This window comes from Ambystoma mexicanum, chromosome 1q (assembly GCF_040938575.1).
Source record: "Ambystoma mexicanum isolate Mex_15411 chromosome 1q, UKY_AmexF1_1, whole genome shotgun sequence".
In the NCBI taxonomy this organism is placed as follows: domain Eukaryota; kingdom Metazoa; phylum Chordata; class Amphibia; order Caudata; family Ambystomatidae; genus Ambystoma; species Ambystoma mexicanum.
In genome coordinates this window covers 1529502823-1529528819 of record NC_090922.1, presented here as the reverse complement: position 1 = coordinate 1529528819, position 25997 = coordinate 1529502823, and the positions used below count along the sequence as shown (strand labels likewise).

The window sequence follows — 25997 nt, the reverse complement described above, 5'->3', positions numbered from 1 at the left end:
AGCTAAATTCGTAAGTCATTTTGTTTTGTAATTCTTAAATAGAAAGCAAATTTCAATATACACAGTGTTGAACCAAAATGATTTATCCACATGATATTTTTAATACTTATTCTAAACCAAAATCAGAGTTCAATTCACTCAAGGTTACATAAAATACAAAACATTCTTGATATGGAGCTCTATGCGTTTCGAGAGTGTGCCTCTCTTCTTCAGGAGCAGTAACTATTTCATTAAACAGTGTTTCCTAATAATATTGATAATTCAACAATACTCTAAATATAAGTTTCAACAAATAATTTCTCTTCCAAACACCAAACAGTGTTTTTCTTTTCTTTAGGACTTCAAATGTCCATTTCGATGTGGAATGATGGAAACGTCTTTTTATGAGACAGTTCTCATATGTTCTGAAAATAATAATAATGATATGTGTATTAGATAATGGTTAGATCAAATCGTCACTATGGTGTTAGAAGGGTAAGTATCCTTGTTCCTACCTGTGTATTGTTGTCAAGGCCTGTGTGTTTCCAGATTCTGTAATACACTGTGTGTCGTCGTGTTTATCCACCAAAATGCCTAGTCAGCTTACATTCTATATAAAGTATAATGATATGTGTCAGGCTATAATAAAACGCTTTTCCAATTCTACAAGTTTAGATTCAAATTCAATGTGTTACCTGTGTGTTGCTGCAGTATCGCTTAATAGCGATGTTAACAGTCCCCGCACAGGAGTCGATTCCCGTTAGTTCTCGAAAAATCTACATGAAGAATAACGAGTGTAAGTGTTTTGAATAATCAACTAAGTATCAGTCATTTTTAGATACTGGTCCATCTACATTCTTACCTATGTCAGTGATTTCCTCGCCTCAAAAGATATGTCGGTGATTTCCTCGCCTCAAAAGATATGTCCTACAGCCTTCTAGCGGGTAATACGGTTCACTCGCTACCTTTGGTTATTTAAAGTCAAGTGACGTGAGATTTAATGTCATGTGGCATATGATCTCCGTCACGTGATGTCCTAGACTTCTGGGAGTTGTAGTGCCCACGGACCTACAAAGGCTTAAATAGTTAAAAGACATTTAATCTCTCACTTTGTCCCACACTTTGTCCCACACTAAAGCTTGTGTGGTTTAATTAACGCGGGTGGTATAAAATGTTCTGGGTACACAAATTAGGAAATTAGAAACCAAGAAACCAAAGTGTATTTGAGGGAGAGCGTTGGAAGAAATGGGAGGACAGGAAAAGTTAGATTCATTGCAAAGTGTAGCGCAGGAGGAGTGCGATAGGTAATCCTACATGGGAAAGGACAAGGCATGTGTATTTATTTTGTTTGTAATGCACATAGACATGGCCTGTGGGCATAAGAGCGCAAGGACACACAGAACCTACAATTAAGAACAGAGATCATGGTGAAGGATAGAAACATAAAAGGTTTAGCAGCAGAGGAATGTCTTTAGTACCTGTTTAAAGTTGACATGAAGACAGAGAAGAATAGTAAGAAGAAAAATAGACAAGTCGATGGGTGGTCGGGACATGATCTGCCACGAGCAGGAATACATAATGAAGTTCCAAGCCTAGCTACTGCGCCTGTCACCGAAAACGGGGAGTGGGACAACGGTGAGGTTATCTGCCGATGTATTTAGTCACAGGGCCATGCGCAACTTACTGGTGCCACACGCATGGCTATGGATGGCTCTGAGGTCTCGGCCGTGCCAACTCTGGGGCGATCCAGAGGATCGGCTAGCAGTGTCATCCCATTTATATCCATCCATGCAGGGATGGCTTCTCCGTCCAATCTACCTCCGAAAATGACCATTTTGTCAGCGATGATTGGCCTTGACCTTTAGTGTTATATACCATCCTCTTTGAAAACAAGTTTGTTTCTACGTGGCATGGCCTATATGAAATAATGGAACAAACTGGAACCTGTACTTATAAGATAGCACAACCTGACGGGAAACAAAAGGCACATCTGTATCATGTAAATCTCTTAACAGAGTGGAAAGAAAATCCTTCTGCCGCAATGCTATCCTGTTTGGTGCCAGAAGAGGTGGACTACTTTTAATTCATTCCTCAAGAGCTATCTAGGCAACAACAAGAAGATTTGAAAGATTTAATTATCTCATTCCCCGATGTATTCTCAGAGAAACCAGGAACAGTGAAATGCATCTATCGCAACATTAGAACACCTAAGGACAAAGTGGGTAATCTGAAACCATATAGACACCCGGAAGCAGGCAAACAGATAGTTGTTGAGGAAGTGAATAAAATGTTAAGAGCGAAAATTAGCGAACCCTATTCAAGCCCATGGTCCTTCCATATCATATTGATCACCAAGCGTGACCATTCTTGGAGGTTTGGCATAGGTTTTCGCCAAGTCAATGCCATTTCCAACTTCGATGCTTATCCCATGCCATGCATCGATGACCTAATTGATAAACTTGGAAACGCCACCTTTCTATCAACCCTAGACCTAACAAAAGGGTACTGGCAGGTCCCAGTGTATAGACCTGATAAGTAAAAGAGATCTCAGAGCATTATTGCCGTAGGTTCATCCCAAAATTCTCAGACAGGACAGCCGGGCCAACAGATAAACTGAAGAACCCCGAACCCTAGAAAATTAATTGGACTGATGAGGATGATGTATGTTCCAACAACCTAAAACACACCCTGTGCCCGAACCTGATCCTAAAGGTAGTAGATGTCTTCAAAGAATTTATATTGCAGACAGACGCCTCCCTTACAGGGCTAGGAGCGGTCTTATCACAAATTTGCAATGGATTGGAACATCCCATCTTGTTTACGAATCGCAAACTCTTTCCACGTGAAAGAAATTACTCAGATTTGGAATTAGAGGCCCTTGCCATCAAGTGGACCTTTATCCATCTCAGATACTACCTCCTAGGAAGGAAGTTCACACTCGTAACAGACCATTCTCCACTAGTTTGGATTAGCCAACAGAAAGACTCTAACCGTCGAGTCATGCGATGGTTCTTAGACCTGCAAGCCTACTGTTTCACTGTGGAGCACCCAAAAGTTAAAGATGAAGGGAACGTTGATTTCCTCTCTCGGTTCCCCTGTGGAACAGGTGCACTACATTGCATATGGCAAGGGTATGTGAGAAACCTAAAGGTGTCTCACCCGCTAGTCCCCGGGGATCTGACATCCAGGTGGCCAGGACAAGGCCATCGCTTTTGGATCCAGTTCCTGGGGGTGGACCAGTGCGGGAGGATCACCTGGATGAGGGGTGTGACGTGGTATCACCTTCCTTGTAACACCTTTTCCCTATCCTACCAGGTAGGATACCTAGGAATTCAACCCCCATCCCCTCTTTCCCGACATGAACACTTTCTCACAGACAGTTCGCCGTGAGCGAGAATTGACTAACACCAGAGCCGTATACCTGACATGTCCCAACACCGTGGCCAGGCAAGGTCCGGCAATTCCAGATCATTACACACACCTGACTACCATCACACTTCCCACACGGATAAAAGGTGCAGCATGAAAACACACTCTGAGCGAGGTAAAACACACAAGGAAACAGGATGGCAGTTAATACAAGGAGAAAGAGGGTGAGACAAGAGCAGTTTGCAAGGAGTACCTTTCACCTGTAAAGACCGTTATTTTCGTGAGCCTTGGAAAGTAAGAAAGCAAAGACCAGGAACTAAGGCTTATCAAACCTGCACAGTGTGTCGGAGGTACCCAGGGCGCTCCTGCGTCGATAAACAAGGTGGGGAGGAGCGAATGCCCCCCTGGTACTGTCCTTGGCTCCTACAACAAAGCGGTGTCAGAGAAGATAGCACAGCCGGTGAGTTGGAGAGACTGATGCCAAACCAGCTTGTGTTTGGAACCCAGTTTGCAGGCGGCAACATTGTATAATGAGAACAGTTTATGAGGTGTTTATGGTGAGCGACCCAAATACAATTGTAAGCCAAAGGAAGTAGATTAACTTTATAATTGAACTTTGGGAGGCCAAGAAAAGATACCATGCACAGGGTGGGCCGGCGCCACGTGGGTGCTAATTCGAAAGTCTCTATTAGGTCTCCAACTGATGCTGAGTGTGAGAGAAAGAAATCTTGAGATCGAAGTGTTCATGCAACTGGTCAATCTAAACCCTGTGCACATTTGAAAGTCTTCTATAGTTTAATGTACATCACAATTGGTCCGAGCCTGGCTGAGGGAGACTAATTGAAGTGAAAAAGGGATCTGAGCCCAGAAGAGGGGGATCCAACCTTGAACTTTTGTGTTGAGAAGGATCTGAGCCTGGCTGAGGGTGATCCAGGATGAACACCCAAGTTGAATACTGGGGAAAGGAAAAGAGAATTTGTGTGTTGTTTTTGGTACATCAGGCCCTCTGCGTCAAGAGACTTACAAGAAGTAAAGAAACCTGGATGCAGAAGTTCCTGAACTGGGAAAATAGAACTGTATCCTCGTACAGCAGAAGCCGGAGTGTGTGCTTTGCTACAGTGACCCGCCTTGACCCGTGCAGAAAACGCAGGCAAGGGAGGCCAACGGCCTGAGCATCCTGACATATTATTCTGTGAACACTTCTTTCTTTTTCATGAACATTACCCCACATTATTTGTAAACTAGTGGTAAGGATTGGCAATAGTTTCTTTTAGTATAGATTCTTTATTTTTGACAAGACTCCACTCGGACTGTATTGTTATTATTTGATGGTCGTTGCTTGCTCCCATCTATAGATTTAGGTTTAGTTTTAGGCGTTTATCTCACCCTTGTACACGTTCAATAAACACCCTTGAACTGTGGTCACTTGTGTCCGTCTTACTGTTGATACCATGCCTTCCTTACAGCGGAAACCAGATTGGCGTAGGTCAAGGATGTTGTTGGTTTCAAGATATTTATCCAGTATTATATGGAGGAAGCGGACTGTGGTGATAGGCCAGTAGTTTGAGGGAGTATTTGGGTCAAGTATAGGCTTCCTTCCGAGTAGAAGGACCCATGCATCTTTTAGATTGGTAGGTATATTACCTGAGGAGAAGGAGTTAATGAGTGATGCGATGAAAGGGACGAAGTCTGCCCTGCAGCCTTTTATGAAGGACGCTGGGCAGATATCACCTTGGCACCTGAATGGCTTCAGACATTTGATGATTTTGGTGACTTCTAATATAGAGACTGGGCTGAATTCAAATAGTTTAGAGGATTGAGGAGGCAAAGGAAAGGGAGCAGGAGGTGTCTCAGTTAGTAATAGTTCTTTTTGAATATTGGAGCACCAGGGGATGTCTTTGAGGCAACTGTCTGGGGGAGCGATTGGTGATTCCAGTTCTCGCAAGATGGCAAACAGCTCTCTCGGGCCAGAATTGGCCTTTTCTATTTGCTCATTATAGGTTGTACTTTCGGCAAGGAGGATGGCCTGTATGTAAGATTTGGCTGAGGAGGTGAAATGTTCTTTGTTGGCAGCTGAAGGAGACTTTTTCCACATGGTCTCCGCAGCTCGCTTGGTAGTCCGTAAAGCTTTGAGATTTGGGGTATCCCAGGAGTTCAGAGGGGCTCATGGCTTGGGTTTAGGTCTGCTCATAGGAGCTACCTTGTCGATAGGTAGTAGGAGAGTTTGGTTGTATAGTTCTACCATGGAATTAGGATTACTAACTGAGTGTTGGTAGTCTGTTATAAGTTGCAGCAGTGGGAGCATGTTTGCTAGAGTGATGTTGCAAGCATTTCTTGAGAGAGAAGCTGGTGCAAGTTGCGTGTGGCGCAGGTTTGATGATTTTTGGGGCTAGTGAATGAGATAACATTATGGTCAGGCCAAGGACACGAGATGTTGGATATGATGTTAGTGTTCCAGTTAATATCAGCCAACCAATCTAGCATGCATCCTTTGTTGTCAGTTGGGCATATGATGCGTTGGGTGAAGCCGAGTGCTTCAATAGAGTTGGCTAAGGCCAGAGCGTTGTCATCCGTAGGGTCGTTAAAGCCTAAGTTTACGTCGCCCATGAGGATGATTCTGGAGGAAGTCTTAGTGTCGCTTGAGAGGAGAAGTGCAATGTCTTCCTTGAAGGATAGCAGGGGGTCAGGTGGTCTGTAGATACAGGGGATGGTTAGTGTGGCGATGTCGGAGAGGGATAGTTTGATGGAGAGCAGTTCCCCAGAGTGGAATACTTGGCTGGACATGTCTCTGATGGCCAGGTGATTCTTGGCTATGATGGCCACACCTTTTCCTTTAGTGAGAAATCTGTCCTTTCTGAAAATGATATAGCTGTCCGGCATAGCAAGGGAGAGGGATTGTCCCGCGTCTGCATGCAGCCATATTTCTGTGATGGCTATTAGGTCTAAGTTACTTGACGTGATGAGACCAGATATGTCGAGGGCATCGGCCAGGAGGGATCTAGCATTGAGAAGCGCTCCCTTGAGATGCGTTGTAGATACATCTGTGTTGGCAGGATTAGGCTTACTCTGTGCGTGGAATGTGGGCATCCTGGCGTCGCTAGCAGTGGCAATTGTGGCACATTTGCAAGTCACATCGCTAATTGCAGCAGCAGCAGCAGGCTCCAAGGAGTGTGACTCACGGGAAGGGCAGTTACGAGGGAGTCAGGCTCTATACTACATGTAGGGTCAAATTACGTGGGGGCAACAGGCTCCAAAATACATGTGGCATCAATCATAGTGGGGGCAGCAGGCTCCAGAATACATGTGCCATCTAGAATGGCGAGGGCAGCAGGTTCCAAAATACGTATGGCATGAAACACACAAGGGGTAACAGGCTCCAAAATGCATGTGACATCATGAATTGTGGGGGCAACAGACTCCAAAATACATATTGCATCAATCATAATGGGGACAGCAGGGTCCAAAATACATGTGGCAACAGTAGATACAGGGGCAACAGGCTTTGAGGTACCTATGGTAACAGTCATTTCAGAGGTGGCAAAATTAGATGTGCACGCAGCATTATTATTTATAGATGCAGCAGGTTCCAAAGTACGCGAGGCCTTGACAATCGCAGGGCCAGTACGTTTCAGTCTATGTGAGGCATTACTGATGTCCTTCAATAACATCCTTTGCGACTGACACTGAGGATCACACACATTCTTTTCTATACTCACTATACATCTTTTCTACGAATTGGGCTATTTACATTCTACTCATTCCAGATCATCATATGACTTTATCTCCTTATTAATTTTATTATTCCATTATTTCTTAAACTACACGGCTTGGATAGCCTGCTATTATCTTCAATCTGACGCGTGCACATCGTTGACTTAACAACGTCATCTCGTCGAAACCCTGATGTCTGCGATTACACCATCACGTTGATTACGGTTTGGAAGCCATATTGGGACTCGGGTTGCACACTATAATCAACCTAACTTCTTGGTGAATTTATGGCGCTGAGCCTCATTGGTAAGCATCAATTAGTTTAGCTGGTTCTATTTGCTATGTCTACCCTCTGTCTTACATTATATAGGACTAATCACCTCTTTGGCATTGTATTTTTCTTTAGATTGGTCCTGTTTTTCTTTATTCACACAAACCCATGGCTGTGGGTCCTCACAAGAATTGCATTGATGGTACCTCTGTATTTAGCTAGACTCCCGCTCCTACCCTGTTGATATTTATTCACCATCTTACCACCATTTTCTCATCTATTTCCCAGCTCCACTCCTTTTTATGTTGAGATACATTGTCAGGTACTACCTTTATTCATTATTAATGCTTTTTTACAAATGGCCTCATCACTAATCACAAGACCTGAATCACTAATGTAATCACCATATTGAATCCTGTGCTTGTAGCCCCTAGCCCCTTTCATCAATTCGGTCCACCCACCATCCTTCTACAAAACCGAGCCAGATAACTAGTGTGATTTAAAAGGAGCATGTGGTTGGTGCCGGTTCATGTGTGAAAGAGGACCGACTATGTGGCAGGTGCTGCCAAGCATGTATCCTGCAAATTCTTTTAATTAATTTAAAGCTGCTCAAAATCATGCTTCGGTTGTGGCGCCTTTGGTGATAATTACTCACCACTATAGAAGAAGGGGGACAGTGAGCCGAGAGTACAGCCATCACTAGAGTGCGTAACTTGTCTGTTTCTGATGCTTAATGGTTACGAAAGAGTGTTTGTGATATCTGTGCTCGGGAGGATAGCTCAGCAGCAACGTGCTCGCCTTGGAAGCAACACGACACAGAGCACCACAAGTTCGATCCCGGGTCTGCACTTAGACACCTCTGGGTATTAGGCGTGTTATAAATAACCAATCATATCATATCATAGCGTCACATGACTGCATCTTCCCTAGGTTTCTTGTGATAACTGATTAGCGGTCATGTGTGTGGTAAGTTGGCTGTTTCGTGTGAATAATGTAACCTCCTTGCAATATATGTACTCGGGGCATCTCATCACCTGCTCTTTTTGCTTCTCTCTAGGTCCAGTGTGGCGATTTCTTTGCAAGAAATAATCGGCCCTGTGGAAGCACAAGTGAATGCAATTGTGGGGTATTCAAAAGGCTTTGTATGCGCTGCCGGGCCTGGTGTAGTGTTTATGTTTGAAAAATCTGAAGAAAGGGATGGCTACAAGAAGAGTCGAGAGATCCGGGTAGGTACATCATGCATGAGATGAAAAGAGGGGCAGCTTGGGAGCGAACTGATGGAAAAGCAAATGAGAGAAGGAGGAAATAAATGAGGAGGCCAGGTACATGGGGTGACGGAAATGATGTGGAGAGTCACATGGGAGGAGTAGATGAATGAGAAAGAGAGGAACATGGGTTCAGGCATTGAATGAGGAGGTGAAGCAGATTGGAGAAATGCACGTATGAGAAGGAGAGGTGCATAGAAAGAGAAGGCATATCGTAAGAAACAGAACATGGGAGCACGGAGAGCAATCTGACAAAAAGGCACATGAAGAGGAGTGGCATAGCACAGGGTAAGAGGAGTTGCTTGGGAAAGAGTTGCACGTTTGAGGAGGAAAGACACGAGAAGGAAAGGCAGGCAGAGGAGGTGTCTGAAGAAGACTTGGACTATGGAAGAAGGGGGGTATGAGGAAAGGAGGTGTATGAGCTGGAGAGGTGGATAGGAAGAGTGGCATATCCAAAGAGGAGAAGTATGTGAAGGAGAGGCAGGTAGGGGGCGATGTATGAAGGAAACAATCTCTTGTGAAGAGGAGAGGTAGGAGAAGAGGAGGTCTTTGGACAGGAGAGGTGGGTAGGAGGAGAGGCATATGGAAAGAACATAGATGCATATCAGGAACGGTGTATGAAGGAAACCATCTCTTCCGAAGAGGAGAGGTATGAAAAGAGGAGGTGTATGAGCAGATGAGGTAGATAGGAAGAGAAGTATATAGAAAGAGGAGAGTATGTGAAGGAGAGTGTGAGGAGTCAGACATGGGAGACAGACTCATAGGTGGAGTTTTCTCACAAGTCGCCATTTATTAAATAATAAAGAGTGAGATAAATGCCTAACTTTCCCAAATCTAACAGGGAGATACCTACCTAACCAACGAAGACTAAAGGAAAATGAACTCCTGTCTGAAAAATGTCTGTTCCACACACTAATACATACAACAGAAATCATACAGAGATCATTTGGCTGGTTCAACTCTAAAAGAAAATAGCATACAAAGATCCTTGTGACCAGGAGTGGATCCCCTTCCCCTGGATCAATTCAGGATTTTTCAAACCAAAGTTCAATTTCAGGAAAGTTCTTTTCACTCGCCAAGTTCCACTCCAGGTAAAATAGACAGTTCATTTAATCCCATTTGTACTTCACTTGGCAAGGTGACTATCTCTGTTCCAACAACAATTTCTCACTCTAAGATAATTGACAGTTTTTACAACCTTCTGTTTGGCAAACCGTAAAGACTCTCTCTTCAGATATAACGTTGAAAAGACAATGCAAAAGTTCCTTTCTCGGAATACAAATCACTTTTTTTTATCACATCGCATTTCTTCTTCACAAACAACACCCTAGTCAGAATGGTTCGGTCAGAGAGTTGCACTTTAATCAGGATGGTTATACAACAGTTCCTCAAAACACGGTAGTGGAATTGCCACTTATTTTCCACCACAACCTCCCACCGCATTCATAGTACTTGAAATCACCTTCTTCCTGGTCCACTCGCTTGCCAGGTCTAGCCACTATTTGTCCCTTTCCTGGTGTACTCACCTGCCAGGATAAAACTCCTACTACTACAACTTTTAATCTGGAGTGAGGCTTATTCCAACCTTTCCACACTTAAATCCTTAATAGGGAAAGTGGAACCAACACTGGCTTCTGGGGTAAGTCCTTTGACGTGCAACACAATTGGCTTACAGCTTCCTCCACAAAACGGAAAATGGTTCTCACATAGATCTGTTTGCCATAGACAATGCAGGTTACACTTATCTCCCCCTTGATCCTTTCTACAATGAGGGCTTTTCTCCTGAGGTCTCTGATTTCTTTCTACACAACCTACTGCCTGTTAGCAATGTAGTTTGCAACTTTCTCCCACAAGCCATTTTGTTCTAGGATTGCTACTGCAATTGCTGAAACCACCTGTTTAGTAGAGGCAAAAAAACAGAGTCACCAAAATATACAAATGAGGAGTCTTACCCAACATGGTATTTGCCACCAAATTAGGTAACTTAGATTCGTCCTGGCTCACCACCCCTGTTCCCGCTAAGGTCGGGCCTGTCCTTTTCACGCCTCCATTTTATTTATTTCGGGCCCAAATCCCTCAGGAGTATTAGGACATGTTTGAATAAAATGTCCCGATTGCCCACAATGTAAACAAAGATTATTTGCTTTCCTTTTCTCCTTCTCTTCTGTGGACAATGGCCCTCTCACACTCCCAATCCCACTCCCAATCCCAACTTCTGCTGACTGAGCCCCTCTTCCCTTGTCCAACCATACAAACGTTGGCGAGTTTGGTCTCTTCTGTTCCCCTTTTCGTTCATTCATACGATTATATAATCACAGAGCCAAATCAATCATTGCGGTGCAAGTGGTAGGCTGGTGTTCTACTGTGGGCAATCGCGTCATTTAATTCCTCCCGTAACCCCTGGTAGAATAACAGTCTGTTTGGATCCTGGCCAATCTGTTTCTATCACTAAGCGGTTGAACTGGGTGACATAAGACACCAAATCTCGTGCTCCTTGTCTTGAGCTAGGGACACCTGCAGATCAAACAATCTCCCAAATTCTGCCAGGAATGAATCCCAGTCACACAGCAAGGGATCATCCCTTTGCACTGGCGGAATAGCCCATGCTGCAGCGTCCCCAGTCAATATGAAACCACAAAGGCTGTTCATGCCTGCGTTCTTTCAAAAGCTGCAGGTTTACATAAGAAATGCAGCCAACACTGTCATGTAGGGGAGGCATGATATCACAAGTATGACACTGACACAAGCAATACAATTTCAAAACCATTATTCAAGTTTCATGGTTTGGAAAAACTCCTGCTTTGCCCTATAGCTATGATGGGAGTAGTCTTTACCAGCAAATAATAAAGAGAACACAGTCCTAGTCAGTCTCTGTCAAATCAAAATGTCCTATACTAGCAAAACCTAATGCCTGCCCTATCTCTTATACAAAAAGTGTATAGAGAGGGATATGTATGCAAAGGAAAATCAGTGTTACAACAAAAAAGGATCAAAATGCCTGAGTCCGCTCTCCTCCCCACATGGACAGCACGGAGTAAGGCGGCCCTCGTAGACAGGATGACACACTCTGGCTCAGGTTCTCAAAAAAAAGGCAGTTTAAACGTGAATTGATTGAGACCCGCCTGTCCTTCCATGTTAAAGCCTCTAATTCAGCTTTCAAAGGTTCTTTCCTAGTTCAACAAAAGTTCACATAGTTCTCCTTCGATCGGGCTCAGACCTCTCAAAGCAAAAGTTCAGGTAGGTCTCCCTCGGTGTGGCTCGGACCTTGAAATCACAGCACTTGCAGGGGTTTCCTTCCCCAAGCTTAATTGTCACGATTCGCTTCCTTCGCTCCCCTTCCCACCACTTGGTGATATCATTTGGGGTTAATTCCCTACTGTACTTTCCTTCCGAACCTTATGCTACAGTGCTGTGGTGAATTGGGAGCGCTAAATCCTTATTTTCCATGCTTCTACCCTTCCGGATCTATTCCAGGTTTTTAGTAGCCAGCATGCTGCTTTAATCAAGACTATGCTTCCCAGAATGCCTGGCCCACTGCTTTATCCCCACCCTTGCAGGACAAGGCTGGGTGAAGGATAAGCAACACCTGTGGCTGCAGGTGCAGCAGGCGGCACACCTGAGGCGAGTGCTCGTTAAGCAGCTTTAAAAGCCTCAGTTTGCTTCAGTCCAGCACTAGTCATTGATGCAGTGTTCCTGATTCTGGCTGGTCCCTTGTTCCTGATTCTTAGCTTAGTATGTAGTTCCTAGTTTCTATTTTCTTGTTCCTTTTCCCTGGATTTCGATTTTAATGTGCTTATTAATGATTTATATTTCCGGGATTCCCTTTCTGACTTCCTCTGTTTTGCAGGCAGCACTTTCCTTTTTCTGTTCAGCCCATTTTGCTTTTGTTCTAAATTTCTTTGTCTTTGACCTATTCTGCTGTGAAACTTTGATCTTTTAGTCTCCCCTCGTTTATAGATTTAGCTTTTTGGCTTTCCTTCCCTGGATGGGGAGTGGGAGGTTTTGCCTTTGTAATTTTGTTTTCCCTGCTCCAGATCCTTTACTTTCTCTTGGAATCTATTTCAGGATTTCCCTTGCACTTCTCTGTTTGTTTCCTATTGCTTATTAGATGTGGTGTGCTGTTGTAGCTAGCTCCTGTGTGAATGCCTATGTGTTCCTCACTATTCTGTATTCGCTATTCCTACTTGCTCCTTGTCATCAGTCTTATGTATTAAGTTATTCTCCTATTACTGTTCTAGCCTTTCTGGTTCGCTGTTTGATCAACGTGGTTTGTGGGCTTCACAGACATTTGAGGTGGTATTTCTCGTCCCAGTGAATATTGTCTTTAAGTTACCTTATGCAATACCATCAATGGTGCAAGCTCACAGATCCTGTTGTTGCTTGCCGTGCATGTGGGCTTAGCGCTAACAATACCTGTAACATCAATTGTGGGTAAGGAGCTTGCTGACTTTCTGTGTAAACATAAGGAGCTTCTAAGTGCTTACCCCACATCCCTTTTCATATATTTGTATTGTTATCACGCTCTACTTGCACATCCTGGGTTTTAGTGTACATGTGTCTTGGTTCCTGTGTGCATGTTGTTTGACTCAAAGCTTTTCACTGTGTGATCTTGTGCACATTTCCCTTGCCATAGTCACTGCCTTTTTCCTCTCATGACATTCATATACTTTAGGGGTTCCCTTCCCCATACGTATTACACTTTCGGTCTCCCACAGTCGTGCTATGACCTTTTCCTGATGCCAAAGACTTTCGAATGTGCAAGGCTTTTACTATAGACCTCTGCAGGACCACTACGACTTTCCCTTCAGCTCACACTCTCTGGTTATTTCCCCAGTGTCTCTTGGTCTGGTTAGTTCAGAATCATAAGCACAAAAGTTCAACATTCACCTTTTCAGTTCCCCTTTTGTCGGGGTTAGTTTTGATGATTACACATTTTAGAGTTCATTCACTTTGTCGCTTTATAACAAAACATTACATCTTTCGCAGAGATTTTCAAGTGGGCTACTTCCTCTCGCCGGACCACTCTGCTACTCTGTATCACTGGCTTCACAGTTATCAGTAATTTAAAGTTCACCACAGGTCTGCCTTCCTTCACGTCTCATCCACGCACGTGCAGCCTTCAACTGTGAGATATACTGTTGCAACTTCAATCTTTCCTTAACACACTGGTCTTTCATGTTGGTCACCAACTCACCGGCTGTGTGCATTCCTTTCTTGTCTTTGCGGTTCCAGTTCATGAGTTAAGGTTAATACCACAGGGTGGGCCTTGCCTCCACAACATTGTCGTTCACTCACGAGGGTTGCTGGTGTCCTTGAAACACAATGCAGTCTTTTTGTCTGGGGTTTGGCCTTCTCCGCGTATCTTTCACGACTCTTTCTGGCGAGGCCAATGCACATTACTTGATTGCTGTACTATAACTGTAGGAACCCGACCTGTAGATCCTGAGGATGACACTGAACTGGTTGCCTGTAAATGTCTTCCCAGAGCCACTAAACTATGTTCCTGATCCTTCATGGCCGTAGTTTCTTGCCTGGTGTGTGCTAATTCCACCTGAATCTCCTGCAGGGCATTTAGCACCTCCGCTAAAAGGGGAGTGGTCGCGTCTATTTGGCTTGGGTGGTGGTAATAACCCATATGTGGGGGCGGAATATTATGTCACGATCTTAAGGAAGAGTATCGACACCCTCTCCTGCACCACAGAAGCTGAATGGGATGGACCCTCCCACCGTGGTTGGCACGGATTCCTGATGTTAGACGTACAGGGGACCACGTGGCAGCCAATGTGGGGAAGGGGAATTAGGAAGAGGTTGTGGATGGGAATGGGGAAGTTGGGAAAACCGGAAAGAGGTGTAGGGAAACACCAGCTGCGATAGGTACGGGGAGTTTATGGAAACACATATCTTAACATATATATCCATAGCCTGTCACAGCCTACAGTTTTCTAACCTGCCTACAGCCTGACCTAATTCTCCTGTCCTATTATCTAGCATGCGTGACCTATTTCCCTAGACTTGCACATCACACAGTGGGAAAGTGCGGGTAAGTGGAACTAACATAACTGACATGCTAAGCGTTGTTTGATGGGACAAACAAATGGGGTTCTCCCACATGATTTACACATGACCCATGGCCTGATAGGCAAAGCGTTGCATGAAGTGACAAAAAAAACATAAACCATATTGACAGCCAACGCAAATACTAGCTCTGTCCACACTCTCTAACTTAGCTACGTGTTAAGAGCAATGTGTTAAATTCACACTTTACTTTCTGCAGCTCTTGTCTGTAGTTTTCCAAGCATAACACTGTTGATATTGATATTGATATTTTATTTCTATCGTGCTCATACACATGTGTTTCAGAGCGCGACAAGGCAAGGGAGGGGAACAGGGGAGAAAACAAAACAATGATCTTACTAGGCCCAGTGACATTGAGAACGTGCAAGTGCTTGGGAGAGGGTGCAGGGGAAAAAGTGCAAGGGAGGGGGGAGAAGTGGAAAGTGCAGAGCAAGGGGTGAGCAGAAATAAATACTGATAAATACATGATAAGAACAGCAAACACGGCAATAGTAGTGCATGCAGCAAGTGCTAAGTTGAGGGAAGCAGACAGGGTAGGTCTGGTAAGTGCAAGGGACGATGAGGGGGGGCCTGTGTGGGTACAGATACAGACCCCAGTGCAAAGGGTGGCCAGAAGGCAGTGCAGGAGGGTGGAAAAGATAAGCAGGAGCCTGGGCCCAGTGGACAGAGGGTGGCCAGGTGCACAGTACCAAGAGAGACCAGAATCAGCGGAGGAGAGGGGGGCGAAAGCAGAAGCAAAGAGGATGGTCTTAAGGTGCTTCCGGAACAGCAGGTGGTTCTCCTCAAGTTTTAGGGATGTAGGGAGGCTGTTCCAGAGGGAGGCCCCAGCTGAAGAAAGAGATCGGCCCCCAGCTCGTTTCTTAGAAAAACGACTGTTCCCTGAGTTTATACAGAACGCAAGTGACTGAACTCGAGCACAATTTGTGTTCTTTGTAATTCATAATCAATGAAAGAACAAAATGAAAAAGCAATGATTCTCTGCGGTGCAAGTACTTAGCTTTGGTCTGGGAGCCCCATGATGCTGCTCGGACAAGTTGCAGTATGCCGTAAGAACTGGAGCCTCATACCGTCACCCCCAGCTAGACCCAGGCCCTTATCGCCCTCTCGCTCTGTCACCGTCTCATGGCCCTGGTACGTAGTCTTTACCCTGGAGCTCGCTGTGATCTGCTCGGCGAAGCCTGGAAACGATCTGTCTGCCCGTGCCGTGATTCCCAATAATCTGCACCTGGCATTGGTGGGCGGCGGCTTAAATATTCTCTTGCAAATTGTGCGCAGCTGCTGAGCGTGCGCACCTCGAACCAGAGGAGCCTGGGATATGTAATTTTCAGCTTCCATTGCCGCAATGCCAGGGCCTGAGAGCTCTACACGCGATGCCTGCCGCACTCCCCCACCAACATCCAGACTTGGCTCTCCGCTATGAGCCTGTGCCGCTTTGCCTATGCTGAATAATCCAGCTGACCACCTACACCAAGTCCCTTAGGTTTTACATTGGCCAACACTTCTGCTTCAAGGAGCAGAAAAACAGACCCTTCATCACAGCAAACAACTTCAGATCTGCTGTGCATGTCTTGGTCCTCATACAGACCCTTCCCCGCTCTTGCAGGGTACACCTGATACGCATCCTGGCACACCCACAGTTTGTGGGGCTGGAAGGGAGACCTCTAACTGCACGAGCATCTCACTTACTCCCAAGCCACACTAAAGAGCACAGACAAGTGAGGGAGCTCGCTCCTCACCATGTGGTGGTTAAGTGCACTTACCACGCCTGTTCGAAAGAACATCGGGACAGGAGAGAGCACTCTTCTTGCCTCCACGGGTCCCAACGCTCACCCTACCCACTCACACATGTCCTGGTAGGAGAAAGAAATACTCCTATCTGGCAAACTGCACCTCACTAACAGTAGGCATGGGTCTACACGTGCAAGTGGCATGAATGGGAACCCCTGTAAGAGACCTGTTTCTGCCACCGAGGGCTGTACCCTGTTCATTTAATTTAATTTTATCATTTGTAAAGCGCCTTTCCCCATAGGTATGGTCACAATGCTCTGTAGGTTAAATTTCTTTGGAGGGACCGCAGTCCAAGATCTGGAAAATTCATGGAGGTGCTGGTATGCGTGTGCATTATAGACAATATAAAGATAAGAGCGAGTGGCCGCCCATGTCTAATTGGCATGTGGATGGGTGGAGAGAGGTAGTCCAAGGAGGAAGTCTGGAGGGGTATCTGCATACTTACTGCAGAAGTGTTGTGCAAAATGCCTTTTGAGTTGTGTGTGAAAGCAGATGAGTGCCGGTTGGTGGCCGTGCCTTCGACTAAGTTCCATAAGCATGGAATGCGATAGGTTTAAAAGTACATTGTGCCTCATTACGAGGTGGGCAATATTCCAGTAGTAAATCCACCAGAATACCGCCAAACGGAATTACTGTTATTGCCACATGGTCTGGCGGATTTACAGTCGGATTACAAGTGTGGTTGGCGGTGCCAGTCACTATTAATTTAGAGTCCATAGGACTCCACGGGGGATTTCGGCAGAATTACTGCTGCAGGAATTCTGCTGATTTTGCTGATTTTTCAGCATTAAGAGGGAGGACTTATCTCCAGCATGACCCTGGAGGTAAATCACCCACTTCAGGGTCAAACTCGGAAGTATGGCGGAGCGTGGAAAGTGGCTGTAATTGCGTAACTGCCTCATATTTCCTGCACCGCCATACTTGTAATGACGCTCTGCATTCCAACATCCCCCCCTATTCTGCATCCTCTAGAGTTAACTTGGTTTAGTGATTTCATTCTACGTGCAGTCAGCTGTGCTATAGCGGCTACATTCTAAAGCGCATATATTGAACGTAGAACTGGCTCATGTTGATTCTGCTAGATCTACATACTGTGAACTGGCCTAGTCTGCAATCATCTAGATTCGATGTATTGGATTCAACAAGCGTTCAACTAAATTTGATAAATAGGTTATAATTCAGCATTTGACTGGATATAATTCCCAGCTGCGTTCTGCATTCTGCTAGGTTCAATGAGATAGATTGCTACTTTAAATGCCCGGAGTGATACGGGTGCAAATTCTACAGTCACATAGGTTAAGTCCAGTGGCTACTCTCCATGTTTTTCTAAGGTGCAATATCATGGCCCCCTTTACAATACAATTACAATAGTTCTAAGTAGTCCTGCATAGGGCACCCTTCGCACTCCCCTCCAAGTGCAACACATGTGGCCACATCCCAATCATTCCCCAAGTGCAATGCATTGGCTATCCTCGTTATGCGTAGAAGAGCAGAGTATATGGTATCTGCGTAAATTGCTGTGTGCCCAACAGCTACCACCGCATGTTCTAAGTGCAATATAATGGTTGTCTTCATATTATATGTAAGCGCTGTGTATATGCTATCCTCATGAAACTTGTATGAGCAGCGTAGTGGCTGGTTTTAAAGTCTAAGTGCAGTGCAAGTGCAATGCAGTGGCTACCCTAAATCTTCCATATGCACTGCTTTGGATATCCTCACAATTCCTCTATGCGCATAAAATGGCCAACCTATACAATTCCTCCAAGTGCCATACAGGGCTAACCCACACAATTCTTCTAAGTGCAATACATGGGCTTGCCTTCACAATGCTTCCTGGAGCCTTACAGGGGCCAATTTACACAATTCCTCAAGCACATTATGTTGGCAAACCTCCTCAAACCTTGTAATTGCAGCACATGCGCCAACCTTAACAACTCCTCCAAATGCAGCACATGGGGCAACCCACACATATTCTTTGAGTGCAGCACATGGGGCAACCCACACATATTCTTTGAGTGCAGCACATGGGGCAACCCACACATATTCTTTGAGTGCAGCACATGGGGCAACCCACACATATTCTTTGAGTGCAGCACATGGGGCAACCCACACATATTCTTTGAGTGCAGCACATGGGGCAACCCACACATATTCTTTGAGTGCAATACATGGGACAGCCCACCCAATTCGTCCAAGTGCAACTCTTCGGGCAGCACACACATTGTCTCTGGTGCAATACATAGGCCAGCCTACACAGTTGCTCCAGGAGCAACGCGTGGACCAGCCCACACAATTCCAGTGAGCACTATATATTGGAATCCGCTGGCAAACTAGAGAGCACATTGCAAATCAACACAGTGTTAAGAGCAATAGGTAGTAATGTGGGAGTGGCAGGGTTTTACTAGAGCACAGTGATGGCTGAGCTCTCTGCTTGTAGCACCTTACCTGGTTGTCGCTGTAGGTTGTTCAGTCACCCAAAGGACAAACAGGGGCAAACAGGTGATAGGATTTCCCCTGGTCGGCTTCCCATGCCTCGGCCGTCAGCTGGTTGCCTGGGCAAGGCTGCTCTGAGCGGGTCACAGAAGTGGGTTTGTTCTGGTCACGTGATATGAATAACGTAGCCATCAGGTGACCGTGGGGGCGGACATAGTGTTGTGTCCTGGTGTCCTGATGTAGGCATGATTCCGCGGAGGGATCGTCAGGTAGCAGGTAGGAAACACCATGTTTTGAGGGCTTTCATGAAGGAAAGGTGGTCCTCTAAGAGGCGTATGTTGTGAGGAAGGGAGTTCCAGAGTGTGGGTGTTAGGCAGAATCGAGGGCAGTTCCCATAGGGAGCACTACCCCAGATTCAGACTACAGGTGAGAGCAATAAATCCCCTTTGGTATCAGTCCGTACCACAAAGATTTAGTTGGTAGCTGTGGCTGAGCAGTCAGACTTATCTCAAGAGGGCTGACACAATAGGTAGTACAGTACTATGGAGCAAGGAAACACTGACCAAAGGTTTGTATTAAGAAGATAATATATATGTATTTTATACACTTCTAAGTCAACACATAGATCACAGTTAATAAAGTAAGTTAAGTTTAGTCAAAAGAAAAGCATATACAACTCCCTATTCAATTGTAGACAAGTTTGCGGTATAGTGAAAACTGAGCAAAACGGCACAGTGAAAACCTACTACAAATGGCACTCTACCAATTCATCGAAAGGGGGGAAAGTACAATATCTTCAGACACCCCCTAGCAACTCTTCCCTGAAGTTTTGTGAACAAGTAATGCACAGTAAGACTTTAACCAAAAGACAAGTGAATGAAAACTGAGCAAAATGGCACTCCACAAGTTAAAACAGTAGGAAGCAAGAGGGGTTTAGAAGATTTAGGTGCATCAACACATTTCTCATTGAAAACTACTCTAGTGAGAGCAGATCTAACAAATCAGCCAGAGTCAATAGGCCTGAGCCAGAGTCAGTGGAACAGGACCAAGAGCTTAGGAGCAAAAATGTTCTTGTAGCTGCAGTCAAGTCTTTAGTAGAAAACTTTTGAAGAGGTAGATGCGAGGCGAATGAGAATGTTAAGAGAGAGGGCGGCTGACCCCACAAGTAGTTAAAGGATTTAAAACACCTTTAGGGCTACCATGGAGAAAGGGTGGCCTGGCGGAACAATGTACCTTAAACGTAGAGAAGTGGCTCCTGCGGTGGTGGTTGTTCCTGGTAGTTCCTGCAGGTCGAGGGGTCCAACAGAGGAAGAGAGGCTCTCGTTGTGGAGGAAGGTTCGAGTCGCTGCACTACCCAGGGATGAAACCAGCCGCGGTGCTGCCAAACGAAGTTTAAAAGGTACGCTCCTTTTAATCGCGGTCCGGGTCGATAGCTGCCTGGCTATCCAGTCTTCAAGTGCGGGGCATTGTCGAGTCGACCAAGGCAGGTCAGAGGATGCGATAGGTGAACTGGTTGACCCCACCAGCTCAAGGGAAGGAGGCTCCTCTGCTGAAGATCTCCTCTCGTGTGGAAGAAAAGTGGTGACGATCCGGCAGGGCTTCACCAGTGGTGTAGATGCTGAAGATGTCTCTGGCTTCTCTTCCCTTCGGTTCCGTAGTTCCAGTGGCGACGTCTTGCTCTTCTAGTCCTCAGGACCCTGCTTCTATGCAGAAAGAGACCCATTCATACAGCCTAGCTGTCACTCACACAGTGGAGTGGTCGTCTTGGCGGGAGACCCTCCAGCCTATCAGGTTAGAGTACGACCTGAGTAGCTGTGGCAACTCTGTCCGGGGGTTCTACTCCCCTTCCCAAACAACAGACCCACCCCAGACTCAGTGGCGCCGAAAGGAGGGCTTCTTGGCAGAAGCCCGCCAAAAGGACGAACAAAGGATCCCCGACCTGGGTTAGGAAAATGGAGTAAGACTCGAGAAAGAAGTTTTATCAAAGTTCTGGCAAATAAAGCCTACTGGAGTAAAGTTAATAAAAAAATAGACCGGAGGTATGTTAGAGGCTGTCAGTAAAAGTGGTAGCCTCGAACAATGGGAAAATCCCATAGAGAAATATTCGCGGTTGAATATAAAAGGTAGTAACCTCTGCCACCAGCCAGAAACTTTGTAGAGGGGGACTTTAAGGTACCCTCTCGAAAATGAACATAGGGGAAAAACTATTAGCCCCTTCCAGTACTTCCATATTAAGATGGGGTGTACTGGTTAAAAATTGACTAGTAAAGTCAATGGGGACTTTACATGCCCTGGGAGACAGTAGTCAGTCCCAGGGTATGGAGTCTATGTTTGGGGGTCGCTACGACACCCCTGTGTCACGGCACGGAGGGTGCTGTGTGACACACGTGCATAAAGATGGTTCCTATGGGTGAGAGAAAAGATCCCATAGGCATTAAACACAAAAATAGCCTAGAACACACATAGCAAAGATGCCTAAGAGTGGGAAAAAGAGTCTCACTCTTAGCAGGTAAAAAGAAATAAACCCTTCAAGTCCAGCAAAGCTGCTGGGGGACTCTAAAGGTAAGGGAAATTAGCCATAAAATGAGAATTCTCCCTAACAGTGGGCACTAGAAAGGAGAAGGAGGAACCTCCTATTTAAGTAAGATTGAAGAGGGGATCACAAGTAGGAGTGCAGAGCTGGACATGAGGTTTTTGTTTGGTTGGTATCGTGTGAGTTTGTTTTGGAGGAATTCAGGACCAAAATTTTGGATGGCCCGGTGTGTAATGCACATGGCTTTGAAGGTGACCCGTCAGCTGATAGGCCACCTGGGGAGCACCCTGAGGGCAGGAGAGATGTGTTCTTTGGGGGGTGGGGCACGGAGACGCCTGGCAGCAGAGTTTTGGGCATGTTGTAGCTTTCCGAGCTGAAAGGCAGGGGTGCCTAGATAGAGGGAGTTGGTGTGAGAGGACGATGGACAGAATTGCTGAGATTCTGTGCGGGTAGGAGAGAAAGGGGAAGATTTCTATGAGAATACAGAGTTGAAGTTGGCATGATCTGGAGACAGTGTTTATTTGCAAAGTGAGTTAGGCCACAGCTCAAGGTGCATCCAAGCTTCTTTACCAAGGAGGAAGCTGCAGTGGGGAGGAGTCAGGGAGAGCAGCTTCCTCCTCCTGGGTTGGGGTAGGAGGGCAGTCTTGCAGAAAAGAAAATCAGTATTTCAGTTTTACCATGGTTGTGGAGGAGGTGGTTGGCCGTCATACAGTGGTCGGGTTCGGTGAGGCAGGAAGTGAAGTCAGAGTGGGGCGAGGAAAGTGCTTTGGGTATTTTGAAAATGATCTGTGTGTTGTCAGCGTAGTTGTAACAATTAATATCATGAGAGTGGATCATGTCGGCGAGGCGGCTTGTGTAAAGGATGAAGAGAAGAGGGGAAAGGGAGGCCCCTTGACGGACTCCAAATGGAAACAGTGCAGGGGAGGAGGGGAAAGGTGGGATGCTGATGATTTGGGAGCAGTAGGTGAGGAAAGGGGAAATTCCTCTAAAGGCAGAATCTCGGATGCCAAGGGAGTTGAGGCTGTCCGTGAGGGTGGACTGGTCGATTTTGTCAAATACTGCTGAGAGATTAAGGAGAATGAATGCTGCACATCTGCTGTTTTTTTCATGTCATCCCAGATAGAGACTAGGGAGGATTCGATGCCATGGAGGAGTCTGAAGCTGGACTGGGCAGGATTGCATGAGTGGGTCATAGAATTCTGTGAAGAGGGGATGCTGGGAGTATGCTGTCCAGTCTCAGAATTTTGAAATGAAGTGGTTGTTTGAGATAGGGTAGTAGTGTGACCAGAGGAGGGGGTCAAGAGTGGGTTTTTTGAGTAACGGCTTGATGTGAGAGGTTTTGAAGTCTGCTGGAAAAATACTTGATGACCATGATTGGTTAATTATTGATCTAGCGACGCTTCCTGCGCAAGTTGAGAGAATAAGGGGGAAGGGGCGGGGGCAAGGATCTCCATGGGATCTTGAGGGGTGACTAGTGGAAAGTAGCTTCAGGAATTCGGGATGTGAGATGGGGGTGAAGGAAAGGGGATGGGGCAGAAGGGGATTGGGTGGTTGGGGGCAGAGGCTAGGAGGGGGGTGATTGTTGATAGTTTGATGTTGATGCTGTGGTTTCGTTCACTAGCGATGTTGTAGGAGTGATCCAATAGGGCATTTCAAAGTGCTTGGGAGTGTGGGTTGGAAACAGTAGTGCAAGAAGGGGCCTTACATTCTGCAATGATCTTGTGGAGTTCTTTACTGGGGTTGCAGGCATTCGAGATTCAGTTTCCGTAGAAGAATCTTTTGGCTTTTCTAATTTCTGCCCTGTATGTCCTGATCTGCCTGGCAAGGTTGGTTTTTGGTCTAAGGGGAAGTGTTGGCCCGCCATGAGCGTTACTGTCAGTGGTTGCAATTTTGAGAGATTTGAGGGTGAGAGTGAACCACTTTGGAGAAGTGCCTGGTCTACGGGAAGTAGGTCTAGTAGGGGTGAGGGGTGTGAGGGCATCAGAGAGCCATTGGTCCAAAAGGTCGATAGGCGAGAGTCCTCCATAGAGATTAGGAAGTGAGGAAAGTACAGATGCGGCCCGCTCAGGGGATACAGTGACCTTGTTCCAGAGCGGAAACACAAAAAGATTGGAGAAAGTTAGTATGGCGAGGGGGAAAAGGGGAAGGCGGTGTGAGAGAGAAGATGATGGCAGAGTGATCGGTCCATATTAGAGGGCGGGTGGAGGGTGGGGAGTAAGATCGATGGTGCGGTATATTGCATCAAGGGTGTGCCTTGCGATGTGGGTGGGGCCAGATATCAGTTGGGTCATGTTGAGGGCTTCTAAGCTGTCCATAGGTGAGCAGGTCATGCGGTTGGAGGGGGCATCGAAACAAATGTTGAGGTCTCCTAGAAGGGTAAGAGATGAGGATGGCCGCAAAGCAGTCACTAAGGGAGTCTGCGAAAATGTCCCTGGGGTCTGTACAGAAGTGTAAGCTGTGGGTGAGTTGGAATTTAAGTAACCGGGATTCACAGTCAGTGTTGCAGTGTTGTTTCTCTGAGTGTAAGACTGTGAGGTGATGGATTGTGCAGGATGACTAACCCACTGCTCTGCTGGGTCTGTTCTGCATGATCGGGGATCATGGGCGAAGATCAAGGGAGGGGGAGTGCAAGTTGAGAGTGGAAGGGGGGTCAGGAGAGTGTGGAAGGGATAGTGGGGAAGGTCAGATATCGAGAGACAGCGTGGGAGTGGAAGCTGGTGCTGAACTAGGACTGGATGGGAAGAGTGCTTGTGAGGGAGTGGTTGTGGGGAAGGGGCGGGGGCAGACGTGGGTATTATGTTTAACCGCAAGGGTTAGAGGGGACTGGGTGCAGTGAATTCTTGCTGCAGTAGCGGTGTAGGAACAAAGGCAGTGGGGGGGCAGAAGGGAGGGAGGGGGCAAAGGAGGAGGGGGATGTGGTGTCTTGGGGGAGCTTGGGCAGAGCTTGAAGAATTGGCAGGCGAGGAGAAAAGAGGGCGGGTTGGGTTGGGAATGGGAGGAGAGGCCAAAAGGGTGTAAGAGGGAAGGGTGGAAGAAGTTTGTGGTTGGAAAGTGGGGGAAGCAAGATGTGAAGGTGGCTTCTGTGTTTCGAGCAGTGTGCTGGAGCCAGTAGTGTGTGTGTGAGAGTAGGAGGCATGGCTGAATGGGAAGTCCCGGCCAAGCTGGCACGAGCTGCGTGTAGGGATGGAAATACAGGGTGGGAGTGCGGGAGGGGCAAAGAGAGTGACTGAGAGTGACGGGGGCAAATGGGAGATTCAGGGAGATGGGTATGAAGGGATGTGCGTGTAAGGGGGGAGGCCTTGAAAGCCATGGCTGAGAGGGTGGCAGGGAGGGTGGGGTGTAAGGTGTGTTTGTGTCATGGATGTTGGCACAACATAGAGCACCTCTGATCTTAGAGCTGTGGGCACGCCTCTGATCTTAAAGATGTTGGCCAAATGAGGGTTGATGGAAGATTGGGGAGGGCCTTGGGTACTTTTGGCTGGGTTTATCTATTTCAGGCTAGAGATGTCAGGTGGTGACAGATGGGGTTGGGCAAGGAATGGCTATGTAGGGGGTGATGTCGAAGTGTGGGTAGGAGATGAGGCTGAAAATTAAGACAGCAGTGAAGAGTGGCTCCGAAGGAGAGAAGGATTGTATGTGCTCAGAGGTATGCTTCAGGAGACCGATTGTATGCGAAATGAGGATGTTTCTCGATTGAACAGATTGCTGTGCCAAGAAGCAGCTACATTTAAAAGCACCTAGATGCAAAACCTTCCCAATATTGGGGAAACACCTATATTCCGAACATTGACAGTATTAAGTGGCACCTAGATGCAAGACGTGTAAAGTGATAGTTTCAGGTCGCTAGAGATCGAACAGATCTAGTTTGCAGAGCTCATTGGTCCGTACAATAGGTGGATTTAAAGGATAACTGGGATGGAGAAAGCCAGTGTATCTAGGTGGCCCTGGATTGAAGGTTAGTTTGTCCCCCCCCCCCCCATGTAACTTCTTTGCTATAGTTATGAATGTTGTATAGTAAGTAATGCCAGTGCTAGGGGAGTCAAGTAGGGGCAATGAGGGTTGTAAAGCGGGAAACCTGAGAGAGGGAGGTGGGCAGTGGGTAAGAGGAAGTGAGGGGGCTTCTTTTGATGGGTGTACCATGACCATGCCACCAGCTGTGTCCACCACACCATCAATTATGCAGCTGCACTACTGGACACACTACTGTCACTGGTGCCGAGGCAGCTTCAAGAACGCACTAGACGTGGGTTTAGACGATGTGCTGGCACGCATCTGGCTGTAGTCGGGGTCTACTTGAATACTAGGTTATAAAGGGTCCTCCAGGCAAATCCTATTGTGAAAAGACATTTCAAAGGTTTGTTAGACTTTATCCTTCCAGGAGGAGGCCCCAGAGCCTTTGAGACCTTAACGTAGTCTTATCTGTCATCTTACAGAAGCCCTTTAAAACCTATGGCTTCAACAGAACTTCGATGGGTAACTTTAAAAACTGTTTTTTGGTTGCCATCATCTCCGCACACGGGATCAACAAGATGTCGGCATTGAGCACAGAGGAACCATTCATTATTTTACATGG

General features: G+C 46.3%; 1 protein-coding gene across 1 annotated transcript in view; it reads left to right on the top strand.

Moving 5' to 3' along the window:
- Positions 1–25997, top strand: part of CFAP57 (cilia and flagella associated protein 57) — a 348360-nt gene that overhangs the window by 49853 nt on the left and 272510 nt on the right. Inside the window, exon 5 of the mRNA XM_069642449.1 lies at positions 8388–8556. Coding sequence (XP_069498550.1) covers positions 8388–8556 — 169 coding nt within the window. The remainder of the gene's footprint in view (positions 1–8387; positions 8557–25997) is intronic.